The sequence below is a fragment of the Lipotes vexillifer genome, unplaced genomic scaffold, assembly GCF_000442215.2.
Source record: "Lipotes vexillifer unplaced genomic scaffold, Lipotes_vexillifer_v1.1 scaffold862, whole genome shotgun sequence".
NCBI classification, from domain to species: Eukaryota; Metazoa; Chordata; class Mammalia; order Artiodactyla; family Lipotidae; genus Lipotes; species Lipotes vexillifer.
In genome coordinates this window covers 522803-535893 of record NW_006786873.1, presented here as the reverse complement: position 1 = coordinate 535893, position 13091 = coordinate 522803, and the positions used below count along the sequence as shown (strand labels likewise).

The following is a 13091-nucleotide window of genomic DNA, read 5'->3' as shown; positions in this document are numbered from 1 at the left end:
GGACCCGCCAGCTCCTCCAACTCCTTCCTCAACCCACTGCCCCCTCCCCGAGCCAGTGCCAGCCAGCAAGCCCCAGAAGAGTCTGGAGAGTTCTGGGAGCGGCAACACTCAGGGCGCTGATTGGTCCCAGAAAGCCGGAGGGCAGGACCTGAGGAGAAACCCCTGGAATATTCCCGACCCGGCAGCCGCACTGAGCTCGGTGATTGGCTGAGGAGGGAAAAGGCGGAGCTTGATGAAAAACTATAAACACAGAGCCGCCCTCAGAGAAACGGCGAGCCTTGAGAGAGCTAGTAGGATTCGTGTGGTTGGTGAGCGCAGCTTCTGCAGACACACTCTTTGCGAGCACCACCCCGAGCGGCACCGGCGCGTTCAGTTTTCGGAATCCGAAAGAACCGAGCTCCTCGTCACTGAGCTCGTTGGCCGTTTTCAGGTCTGAAGTTCGTTGCGGAGCCGAGAGGACAGGACACCGGCATGGCGAAAAGCACGGCCATTGGCATCGACCTGGGCACCACCTACTCCTGCGTGGGGGTGTTCCAGCACGGCAAAGTAGAGATCATCGCCAACGACCAGGGCAACCGCACCACCCCCAGCTACGTGGCCTTCACGGACACCGAGCGGCTCATCGGCGACGCGGCCAAGAACCAGGTGGCGCTGAACCCACAGAACACCGTGTTCGACGCGAAGCGGCTGATCGGCCGCAAGTTTGGCGACCCTGTGGTGCAGTCGGACATGAAGCACTGGCCTTTCCGGGTGATCAACGACGGTGACAAGCCCAAGGTGCAGGTGAGCTACAAGGGGGAGACCAAGGCGTTCTACCCCGAGGAGATCTCGTCGATGGTGCTGACCAAGATGAAGGAGATCGCCGAGGCGTACCTGGGCCACCCGGTAAGCAACGCGGTGATCACTGTGCCGGCCTACTTCAACGACTCGCAGCGCCAGGCCACCAAGGATGCCGGGGTGATCGCGGGGCTGAACGTGCTGAGGATCATCAACGAGCCCACGGCTGCCGCCATCGCCTACGGCCTGGACCGGACGGGCAAGGGGGAGCGCAACGTGCTCATCTTTGACCTGGGCGGGGGCACGTTCGACGTGTCCATCCTGACGATCGACGACGGCATCTTCGAGGTGAAGGCCACGGCCGGAGACACCCACCTGGGTGGGGAGGACTTCGACAACAGGCTGGTGAACCACTTCGTGGAGGAGTTCAAGAGGAAGCACAAGAAGGACATCAGCCAGAACAAGCGGGCCGTGAGGCGACTGCGCACCGCCTGCGAGAGGGCCAAGAGGACCCTGTCGTCCAGCACCCAGGCCAGCCTGGAGATCGATTCCCTGTTCGAGGGCATCGACTTCTACACGTCCATCACCAGGGCGCGGTTCGAAGAGCTGTGCTCGGACCTGTTCCGGAGCACCCTGGAGCCCGTGGAGAAGGCTCTGCGCGACGCCAAGCTGGACAAGGCTCAGGTCCACGACCTGGTCCTGGTGGGGGGCTCCACCCGCATCCCCAAGGTGCAGAAGCTGCTGCAGGACTTCTTCAACGGGCGCGACCTCAACAAGAGCATCAACCCCGACGAGGCGGTGGCCTATGGGGCGGCGGTGCAGGCAGCCATCCTGATGGGAGACAAGTCTGAGAACGTGCAGGACCTGCTGCTGCTGGACGTGGCTCCCCTGTCGCTGGGGCTGGAGACGGCTGGGGGCGTGATGACTGCCCTCATCAAGCGCAACTCCACCATCCCCACCAAGCAGACGCAGATCTTCACCACCTATTCGGACAACCAGCCCGGCGTGCTGATCCAGGTGTACGAGGGCGAGAGGGCCATGACGCGGGACAACAACCTGCTGGGGCGCTTCGAGCTGAGCGGCATCCCACCGGCGCCCAGGGGGGTGCCCCAGATCGAGGTGACCTTCGACATCGACGCCAATGGCATCCTGAACGTCACGGCCATGGACAAGAGCACGGGCAAGGCCAACAAGATCACCATCACCAACGACAAGGGCCGGCTGAGCAAGGAGGAGATCGAGCGCATGGTGCAGGAGGCGGAGAAGTACAAAGCCGAGGACGAGGTCCAGCGCGACAGGGTGTCTGCCAAGAACGCCCTGGAGTCGTACGCCTTCAACATGAAGAGCGCCGTGGAGGATGAGGGGCTGAAGGGCAAGATCAGCGAGGCCGACAAGAAGAAGGTGCTGGACAAGTGCCAGGAGGTGATTTCGTGGCTGGACGCCAACACCCTGGCCGAGAAGGACGAGTTTGAGCACAAGAGGAAGGAGCTGGAGCAGGTGTGTAACCCCATCATCAGCGGACTGTACCAGGGGGCGGGTGGCCCCGGGGCTGGCGGCTTCGGGGCCCAGGCCCCTAAAGGGGGCTCTGGGTCTGGCCCCACCATTGAGGAGGTGGATTAGGAATCTTTCCCCAGATCGTTCATGTTTATGGAGACAGTTGGGATCCAAGATTTTGCATTGCCTTACGTATATGCCTTTCATCAGTTATCAGCTATGCAAGTTGTTTGCAAAGTTGAACTGTGTCTCTTGGTGAAGTTATGAACTGTTTTTCAGCGTGTGAGTGTAAAGATGAATGTATACTGCCATCTTTTGTCAATTTTCTGCTTTGTAATACTCATGCCAAACTCAGGCTTCCTCCCCCCCCCCCCCGCTTTTTAACTGATTACTTCAAAGTAAATAAACTCAGAGAAGAATTCGAGTGATGTCTGTCTCTTTTATTTTGAGGGCAGAAGGGTCTGCATAGGTTCTCTTTCTTACGTAGTCTAAAATTGAATGGCAATTTGCCTCTTAGATAAGGTCGGGGATCTGGAAAGTAAGGATATGTATTGTATTGTGACACACGTCATTTAGGCAAATAGTATTCTTGGGAGATACAAAACTGCGAATTTGAATGCTTTGGGTTTGGTGGGTCCGGAAAAAATGTTGAGGTACGGGCATGGTGGCCTCAAGGTGGCTGAGGGGGTAGAGGCTTTAAGGGTGGCCTCAAAAGGAGCTTGTGCATGGGAGTGTTCTGGAGAAGCAGCCAAATAGGAGAGGCAGTTGGATTGGAAGGTCATGGCTCCTGCTTCCTGTGAGTACACATGGTATGTTAGAGCCCTGTTACTTAATCTGGATTCAGCATGAAAGAGAAGCTAAACTGGCAGTGAGGAGATGTGAGTTCAAGCAATGGCCTGACTAGTTATGCATGAATGCATTCTCCACTGTGATCCCTAGTTCTCATATTTTAAAATGGAAGGGTTTGGCCTCATGCCTCAATCTATATTTCTTATTTCTGAAAGAATGCTGAGATAAAAATGCCACATTTCCAGCAGTGGTTACCTACATTTTAAGTATCCCAGTGAGTACCTTAGGGAGGTGTCATAGTTTCATGCCCCAGCAGGGGGACCCCAGTATTTCAGTGCTCTTACCTACCGGGCACTGTACAGGTGCCTTTTAGGTGTTTATGAATTCTCATTCCACTGCACTGAGTATAGGTGGTGTTTGACTTCCACAGGTGAACATATGGGGAGACTTAAAAGTTACTGGCTTAACTAAAATTTATTTCAAGGTTAAAAAAATCAGTTCAGCAAAGATGTTGAACCCGGATTCCAACTCTGGGTTTACTGGTTTTTCCGCTGCTGCCCCAAGTCCACAGGGGTTTGTGTGTGCATGTCTGGTTCTGGGTTATGTTTCTACTCTGGGTTTCACAATCAGTATTCTTTCTGCTTTAACTCTGTATAATCGAAACAATTATGTCAGGTAAACAATAGGGTTGATGACAGAGGTTTAGTATTTGTTAATTTAGAAGAGTGATAGAAAAAACTTGCAGCCCAGTACCAGGAAGACTTACCACAGACTTGCTTCCCCTTGAGATGCTTTATACCCTAGCTGCTAGCATCCTAGAAGTAATCTCCTCCACAGTCTCTTTGTTGGAAAAGGCCTGGCACAATCCTCAAGGCTTGGGGAGTGAGCCCTTTTAAAAATCAGTTGTGTCTGGGGTTTACAAAGATTTTGGAACTAGGTAGCGGTGGTGATTGCACAACATGGTATTGGGCTAGGTACCACTAAGTTGTACACTTTAAAATGGTTCATTTTATGTTATGTGAATTTACTTCGCCAAAAGCAGAAAAAAAAAATTGTGTCAACATTCTATAAAAGCACTTTGTGAGTTTGTATACTTCAAGGCCCACCAAACCTTTCACTAAATACTTGGCCTTTGAAGAAAATCCAATATTATGGGAATAACATGTATAGGTAGACCTTGCCCTGTAAGTTTGGAAATGGAAATGCTTAGACTTACAGGCCAGTTTGTAAAGACACGTTTAATCCTCAGGGTAGTTGAACTGTAGCGCTGTGGAGTCTAGCCACAATGTAAGTCAACCTTCATGGGGGTATGCATTTGCTACAGGACCTCCTCTACCCCATAGAGCTGCAGTAACATTTGTGACTGTCATCTGCACACAACACAGTAACTCTTCAAGCAGCCACTACCACTACTTTAGGGGGAGGTAGCAAGGGATGGGGAGGGTGGGTGGAAAAGGGCGGAGATTGGGAAGGACCTAAGAAACACCTTTGATAAGAGAGGTTAGGGAAATCTCCAGAAATTACCTTGGAGAAAATGAGTTCCTATGGCTAAATCAGTTAGGGTTATTGAGGGTGTTTTATTGATACTAAGAAGTCAATATGTTATTGCCTTGATAACATATACCCTTGCACGGAGTACTTTGAAAATAATCACTATTTAAGTTCCAGATGAAGCTGAGGGAATTGCAGAACTAGCAAAGAGAATGCAGTGCTATCCCTGGAGAAAGTGGTGTTTTGGGTAGCAGCAGGAACTTTGGGGGAGAGGAGGTGCATCGAGATAATTGTAGATGAGGAAAGAATTTTTTAAATCTAATACCTTCCCTAATTCCAATCTCACCTGTCTCCCTATGCCAGCCCTCAGAAGGCAGGTGGCTATGGTAATGCGACTAATTTTATGTCTTTTAAATCCAAGATACTGTGTGACTAGTAACATACATACTGTTATTCCTGGTGTTTAACACGGTTCTGTCATCAAAAATGAAGAAAAGATACTAAAACAACAAAAACGTTTATAAATGTGAGAGAAGTGGGCAGAAGCATGGGCTTTCAGTTAAAAGAGGTTGTTTCAGGTGAAAAACCAATATTGGCGATTTCTGAGGGGGAGGTCCTCACGCTAGGAATAAGAAACGGTAACTGTCATCATACTTTACGCCAACTGATCACCTTAAATCCGTCCCCGAGGGTCACCCGTAAAGTATCCAGTGCAGTTCTGTGAGAGCAACCCCACCAGCCCCCTCGCCCTCTCCTAGCTCCAGCTCATTTAGAGACGTTAAGGGATCACGTAGCGCTGCGAATTCGGGATGCCGAGGTCAACCCGCCCCAGCCCGCGGGCCCCTGTCCAGCCCAGCAGAGGATCGGAGCAGAGGGCACAGTGGGGCAAACAGGGTGGGAAGGCGGGGGAGTTCGGAAGGCCAGAATCACCCCCGAGGGTCTTCGACCATTTTACCCCTCGAAACGTCCCCAAGAGAACCTGGGACTAGAGTCGGGTGGGGAAGCGGCAGAGAGAAGCCAGCAAGCTCCCATCTATGGCCTGTCCCTGCACAGGGCGGTGGGGCCTTCTCCCGTCTGGCCACCCAGTTCATCCGGCTTCCTAGTATCAGTTGCGAACCTTTCCAGTGTTTTCATCCAATAAATTAGCGAGTTTGAGTGAAACTCTAAAGGTCTCTCCTTTCTTTACTTCTTTAATCCCATTTTGAAAAAACAACCGAAAAACGCCGGCACTGGACAGGCAGCTCCGCGGCCAGCCCTACCGTCAGGCCCCGCCCCGCACCATTTTCTCGGGGTCTTAGGGCTTCTGGCTCCTTGCCCCCGTTTCAGGCTGTGCCAGGAACTTTCTGGAGTTCTCTGGGCTCGAAGCGGGGACTGACTCGTAGGAACAGTTCTTAACAAACAAACTGCCCCACCCAAGTCTCCCTCCCCCCAACCCCACTCTAGGATATCAAGCTTAGTCACGGCTCTACATTTAGTTTCCAGGAGAGTCTTTGAACTGGGTGCCAGCCTAGCCTTAGTAACGGGTCTCCCCCTCCTTTCCCCTCATAACAACCGACCAGTCTGGGATGAAGGGAAGAGGAGACGGTTCTGGGAGAAGCTGGAAGGGTGGGGTGGGGGTGGGGCGATGGGGGAGATGGTTGTGAGTCAGAAACAACAGCCTGGAGGGGAATACCTGCTGTTCACATACCCCCGCCATGGTGCCCAAGATGCGCGCAGAGCCCTGACATTCACTCTTAACTATCTTCTATGGCCATTTGTTTTCTTCTTTTTAGAGTGAAAGGGTAAGGTCTACGTGCCAGCACTGGGAGGAGTCCAAAATAGAAAGTATGAGGACATGTAGGTTCAGTCACTGGTTCTGTAATTATCTGTCTAGGTGACCAGACCAAGCCACTAAACCTCTGATCTTTTGTGCTTATGTTTGAAAATGTAAAGGTTTGGCTGAAGGGCTCTGCCTAAAAATCGTAAGATAGTTTCTATGATAAACTGAAAGTAATACTATAGTCCTGGTATTAACCCCCAACCTTCAGTAAGAATGATTGAGATATAACAGACCTGAGAGGGTGTGGGACCCCAACAAAAGAAGGGAGAAGGGAGCAAACTTTTGAACACTACTCTGTCACAGACACTGAACTAAGGCCTTATAAGTATTATCCTTGTAGTCGTCATCCTATGAAATATTGTTAATTCTAGTTTAGAGATACAGAGACGTGTAATTTAGTTAACTTACAAGTCCTTCATTGTGAAAGAAAGAAAAACAGCCTCAACAACGAAGTAGAGTCCAGATGCAAACCCACGTTTTTTTCCATGCTGCTGGAAATTAGGGTTCCCAGGTCTTTGAAGCCTTTGCCATTTGATGGTTTAGAATGCCTGGCTCATAAAAAGAAACAAAATTGAGCTATTTGTAATGAGGTGGATAGACCTCGAGTCTGTCATACAGAGTGAAGTAAGTCAGAAAGAGAAAGACAAATACCATATGCTAACACATATATATGGAATTTAAGGGAAAAAAATGTCATGAAGAACCTAGGGGTAAGACAGGAATAAAGACACAGACCTACTAGAGAATGGACTTGAGGATATGGGGAGGGGGAAGGGTGAGCTGTGACAGGGCAAGAGAGAGGCATGGACATATATACACTACCAAATGTAAGGTAGATAGCTAGTGGGAAGCAGCCGCATAGCACAGGGAGACCAGCTCGGTGCTTTGTGACCGCCTGGAGGGGTGGGATAGGGAGGGTGGGAGGGAGGGAGACGCAAGAGGGAAGAGATATGGGAACATATGTATATGTATAACTGATTCACTTTGTTATGAGAAGTAACAACTGACACTGCAGAAATACAAAAAATCATGAGGGATTACTACAAGCAACTCTATGCCAATAAAATGGACAATCTGGAAGAAATGGACAAATTCTTAGAAATGCACAAACTGCCAAGACTGAATCAGGAAGAAATAGAAAATATGAACAGACCAATCACAAACACTGAAATTGAAACTGTGATTAAAAATCTTCCAACAAACAAAAGCCCAGGACCAGATGGCTTCACAGGCGAATTCTATCAAACATTTAGAGAAGAGCTAACACCTATTCTTCTCAAACTCTTCCAAAATATAGCAGAGGGAGGAACACTCCCAAACTCATTCTACGAGGCCACCATCACCTTGATACCAAAACCAGACAAGGATGTCACAAAGAAAGAAAACTACAGGCCAATATCACTGATGAACATAGATGCAAAAATCCTCAACAAAATACTAGCAAACAGAATCCAACAGCACATTAAAAGGATCATACACCATGATCAAGTGGGGTTTATTCCAGGAATGCAAGGATTCTTCAATATACGCAAATCTATCAATGTGATTAACCATATTAACAAATTGAAGGAGAAAAACCATATGATCATCTCAATAGATGCAGAGAAAGCTTTTGACAAAATTCAACACCCATTTATGATAAAAACCCTGCAGAAAGTAGGTGTAGAGGGAACTTTCCTCAATATAATAAAGGCCGTATATGACAAGCCCACAGCCAACATCATCCTCAATGGCGAAAAACTGAAAGCATTTCCACTAAGGTCAGGAACAAGACAAGGTTGCCCACTCTCACCACTCTTATTCAACATAGTTTTGGAAGTTTTAGCCACAGCAATCAGAGAAGAAAAGGAAATAAAAGGAATCCAAATCGGAAAAGAAGAAGTAAAGCTGTCACTGTTTGCAGATGACATGATACTATACATAGAGAATCCTAAAGATGCTACCAGAAAACTACTAGAGCTAATCAATGAATTTGGTAAAGTAGCAGGATACAAAATTAATGCACAGAAATCTCTGGCATTCCTATATACTAATGATGAAAAATCTGAAAGTGAAATCAAGAAAACACTCCCATTTACCATTGCAACAAAAAGAATAAAATATCTAGGAATAAACCTACCTAAGGAGACAAAAGACCTGTATGCAGAAAATTATAAGACACTGATGAAAGAAATTAAAGATGATACAAACAGATGGAGAGATATACCATGTTCTTGGATTGGAAGAATCAACATTGTGAAAATGACTCTACTTCCCAAAGCAATCTATAGATTCAATGCAATCCCTATCAAACTACCACTGGCATTTTTCACAGAACTAGAACAAAAAATTTCACAATTTGTATGGAAACACAAAAGACCCCGAATAGCCAAAGCAATCTTGAGAACAAAAAATGGAGCTGGAGGAATCAGGCTGCCTGACTTCAGACTATACTACAAAGCTACAGTAATCAAGACAGTATGGTACTGGCACAAAAACAGAAAGATAGATCAATGGAATAGGATAGAAAGCCCAGAGATAAACCCATGCACATATGGTCACCTTATCTTTGATAAAGGTGGCAGGAATATACAGTGGAGAAAGGACAGCCTCTTCAATAAGTGGTGCTGGGAAAATTGGATAGGTACATGTAAAAGTATGAGATTAGATCACTCCCTAACACCATACACAAAAATAAGCTCAAAATGGATTAAAGACCTAAATGTAAGGCCAGAAACTATCAAACTCTTAGAGGAAAACATAGGCAGAACACTCTATGACATAAATCACAGCAAGATCCTTCTTGACCCATCTCCTAGAGTAATGGAGATAAAAACAAAAATAAACAAATGGGACCTAATGAAACTTCAAAGCTTTTGCACAGCAAAGGAAACCATAAACAAGACCAAAAGACAGCCCTCAGAATGGGAGAAAATATTTGCAAATGAATCAACTGACAAAGGATTAATCTCTAAAATTTACAGGCAGCTCATGCAGCTCAATAACAAAAAAATAAACAACCCAATCCAAAAATGGGCAGAAGACCTAAATAGACATTTCTCCAAAGAAGATATACAGACTGCCAACAAACACATGAAAGAATGCTCAACATCATTAATCATTAGAGAAATGCAAATCAAAACTACAATGAGATATCATCTCACACCAGTCAGAATGGCCATCATCAAAAAATCTAGAAACAATAAATGCTGGAGAGGGTGTGGAGAAAAGGGAACACTCTTGCACTGCTGGTGGGAATGTGAGTTGGTTCAGCCACTATGGAGAACAGTATGGAGGTTCCTTAAAAAACTACAAATAGAACTACCATATGACCCAGCAATCCCACTACTAGGTATATACCCTGAGGAAACCAGAATTCAGAAAGAGTCATGTACCAAAATGTTCATTGCAGCTCTATTTACAATAGCCTGGAGATGGAAACAACCTAAGTGCCCGTCGTCGGATGAATGGATAAAGAAGATGTGGCACATATATACAATGGAATATTACTCAGCCATAAAAAGAAATGAAATTGAGCTATTTGTAATGAGGTGGATGGACCTAGAGTCTGTCATACAGAGTGAAGTAAGTCAGAAAGAGAAAGACAAATACCATATGCTAACACATATATATGGAATTTAAGGGAAAAAAATGTCATGAAGAACCTAGGGGTAAGACAGGAATAAAGACACAGACCTACTAGAGAATGGACTTGAGGATATGGGGAGGGGGAAGGGTGAGCTGTGACAGGGCAAGAGAGAGGCATGGACATATATACACTACCAAATGTAAGGTAGATAGCTAGTGGGAAGCAGCCGCATAGCACAGGGAGACCAGCTCGGTGCTTTGTGACCGCCTGGAGGGGTGGGATAGGGAGGGTGGGAGGGAGGGAGACGCAAGAGGGAAGAGATAATGGGAACATATGTATAACTGATTCACTTTGTTATAGAGCAGAAACCAACACAGCACTGTAAAGCAATTATACTCTAATAAAGATGTAAAAAAAAAAAAGCCTGGCTCTAGGTTTCATATCAGTTATCTCTTTTACGTTCTTCTGATAAACCTAGAATTATACTATCTTTTAAAACAAATAGAATTGAGGAGAAAACGATACTGTTTGAAAAACTGTAGGAAAAAGGAGAGAGAAGAAACAAGATCCCGCAGCCTCGGGGTGAGAAAAGTTCCCCTCCCCCACACTTCCTGCCGCCAGCGGTCAGCTTTCTTGGCACTCTCTCTCCCATCCCCCACCCTTAAATTTTACCTGACAGCCCGTCAGCCTTGGGGAAACTGAGCCTTGATCCTTCCAAACACCAAACACGATAAAAACCTAATTCCAAAGCTAATCAAATTAAAGTTATGAAAAATCTCTTAGGGTTCATATAATCTCCTTAGACACCAATTAAACCTGTAACTTAGTTTCTGCGTTCGGAAGTGTCCAGTGCAAAAGGAAAGACAAAATTCAGGAGACTCTCCCCTTGTAGGAAATGGAAAAGGAATATAGATGCTTAGGTTTACAGGCCAGTCCACAGAGAGAAACTTAATGCAAAAGGTAGGTCAAATACGATGTGCGGCTGACTGCCCGATTCAAGAAAAAGCATTTTCGAGTGGCTTTTGTTCTGCTAAGCCAGCAGCCCCAAGATTTGAGGCCCTCTCACATCCTCTACCTGCCTGGCAGTGGAGACAATGATACCCTTTGCTTCAAGCCAACAGAGGAATACAATTGCAAATTTGGAGAGAAGGAAAGAGTGAATCCAGAAGTGCTGCTGGTAGCAGCTGATGGTGAAGGAAGCTTCCAGAAGGAGGAGGTGAGGTTAAGGGTCTCTGGAAGTGTTCCTATACTGGGCAGCTAAGATGTAAGTTTGGGGAATCCCCAGCCAGATATTGCATAAAGAAATGGAAAATTCTTGAACTTTGGCCAGTTTGACTAGATTAAGGAGGTGATTCATTAGGGGGTCACATCTAAAAGTAAAAAATGTTATCACCTACCTGCACAGAGAAAGACACACAGGTTTGTTAAAGCAATCTTTTTGCAACATCAGTTTAGCCCGAGCAAATTACAGAATAAACAAATGAATACCCTTGGATTCCAGGAAAATGTGTTTTGATGGACAGGTGTGTGTGTAAAGAATGCCAATTGAGCAAAAGTGTTCAAAAGCAAGATTTCTTCCCTTCATCAGAAACTGCCTGCCGGGCTTCCCTGGTGGCGCAGTGGTTAAGAATCGACCTGCCAATGCAGAGGACTCGGGTTCGAGCCCTGGTCGGGGAAGACCCCACATGCTGCAGAACAACAAAGCCCATGCGCCACAACTACTGAGCCTGTGTTCTAGAGCCTGCGAGCCACAACTATTGAGCCCACGTGCCACAACTACTGAAGCCCGCACATCTACAGCCCGTGCTCCCAACAACAGAAGCCACCCAATAAGAAGCCCGCGTACCACAACGAAGAGTAGCTCCCCGCAACTAGAGAGAGCCCCCGCTCAACAACGAAGACCCAACACAGCCAAAAATAAATAGATTTATATTAAAAAAAAAAAAGAGGAATCTGCCTGCCAATGCAGGGGACATGGGTTCATGCCCACATGCCGTGGAGCAACTGAGCCCGTGAGCTACAACTACTGAGCCTGTGCTCTAGAGCCCGTGTTCCACAACGAGAGAAGCCACCACAATGAGAAGCCTGCGCAGCACAACAAAGAGTAGCCCCCGCTCACCGCAACTAGAGAAAAGCTTGCGCTCAGCAATGAAGACGCAAAACAACCAAAATAAATAAATAAATAAACAAATAGAAAAAAAACCCTGCCTCCTCCCACTTGTGCTCTTATGTTTTCTATGCTCAAGACATGTGAGTACAGCAATAAGTCTATTTTTCTGTGGGTTGCGAACCCCGCACTGTTCCTTTAATGTCCCTCACATTTTCATTTTAGTCGCCTAACAAGGGGCCTGGCATTTCACACAAAGGATGAAGAAACAAACGCCAAAACAAATTACCAAATATCATTGTATCTAAAACAGGAAGAAAGGTAACGCACAGAAAGTTGAAATCCAGGCTAAAAAACTAAGTGGAAGAATTACGTGCACAGCAAATAATGTCAAGTTTTAGAGGAGGTAGAATCTGGGTCCCGCCAACCTCTCCCACTTTACAGCACCATCCCGACCAGTTTGCTTTTAAGTGAGCCACCTGCCAACCTGCTGTAGCATATGATGCTGTTAAAGAGGAGTGAACATTCCCGCCCCGCCCTCGCAGGCTCATCACAACATCACATTTATTTTAAAACGGTGGACAGCCTAGAGGCTGCAAGTGACAAGGCAGAAGGCCGAATTCCGGACTCAGATTAATCCTGGCACCACCAATCATCCGAGGCCGAACCAGGAATGAAGAAGGCAGAAAGGGGCTTCCCTGGTGGTGCAGTGGTAGAGAGTCCGCCTGCTGATGCAGGGGACACGGGTTCGTGCCCCGGTCCTCTGCTCCTACTGCACTCCCCCAGGTCAGGACACCAATCGTGACCTTTTACTTAAGCACAGCCAGGTCAGTCCCACTCGGTGCATTGGTCCTGAGCTGTACTCTTCCTGTCACACTTCCTCACCTCCTTCAACTCCTACTTCAACTGCTCCATTCTGAATGAAGCACTTCCAACCACCCTACTTTCTTTTTTCTTTTTTTTTTTTTTTTTGCGGCACACGGGCCTCTCACCGTTGTGGCCTCTCGCGCTGCGGAGCACAGGCTCCGGACGCGCAGGCTCAGCGA

At 47.1% G+C, this 13091-nt stretch overlaps 1 protein-coding gene across 1 annotated transcript; it reads left to right on the top strand.

The window, feature by feature from the left end:
- Positions 1-471: 471 nt before the first annotated feature.
- Positions 472-2623, top strand: HSPA1A (heat shock protein family A (Hsp70) member 1A). The gene has a single exon (XM_007459543.1). It carries the CDS (start codon positions 472-474, stop codon positions 2395-2397), a length of 1926 nt encoding a protein of 641 aa, XP_007459605.1. The 3' UTR covers positions 2398-2623.
- Positions 2624-13091: the final 10468 nt, after the last annotated feature.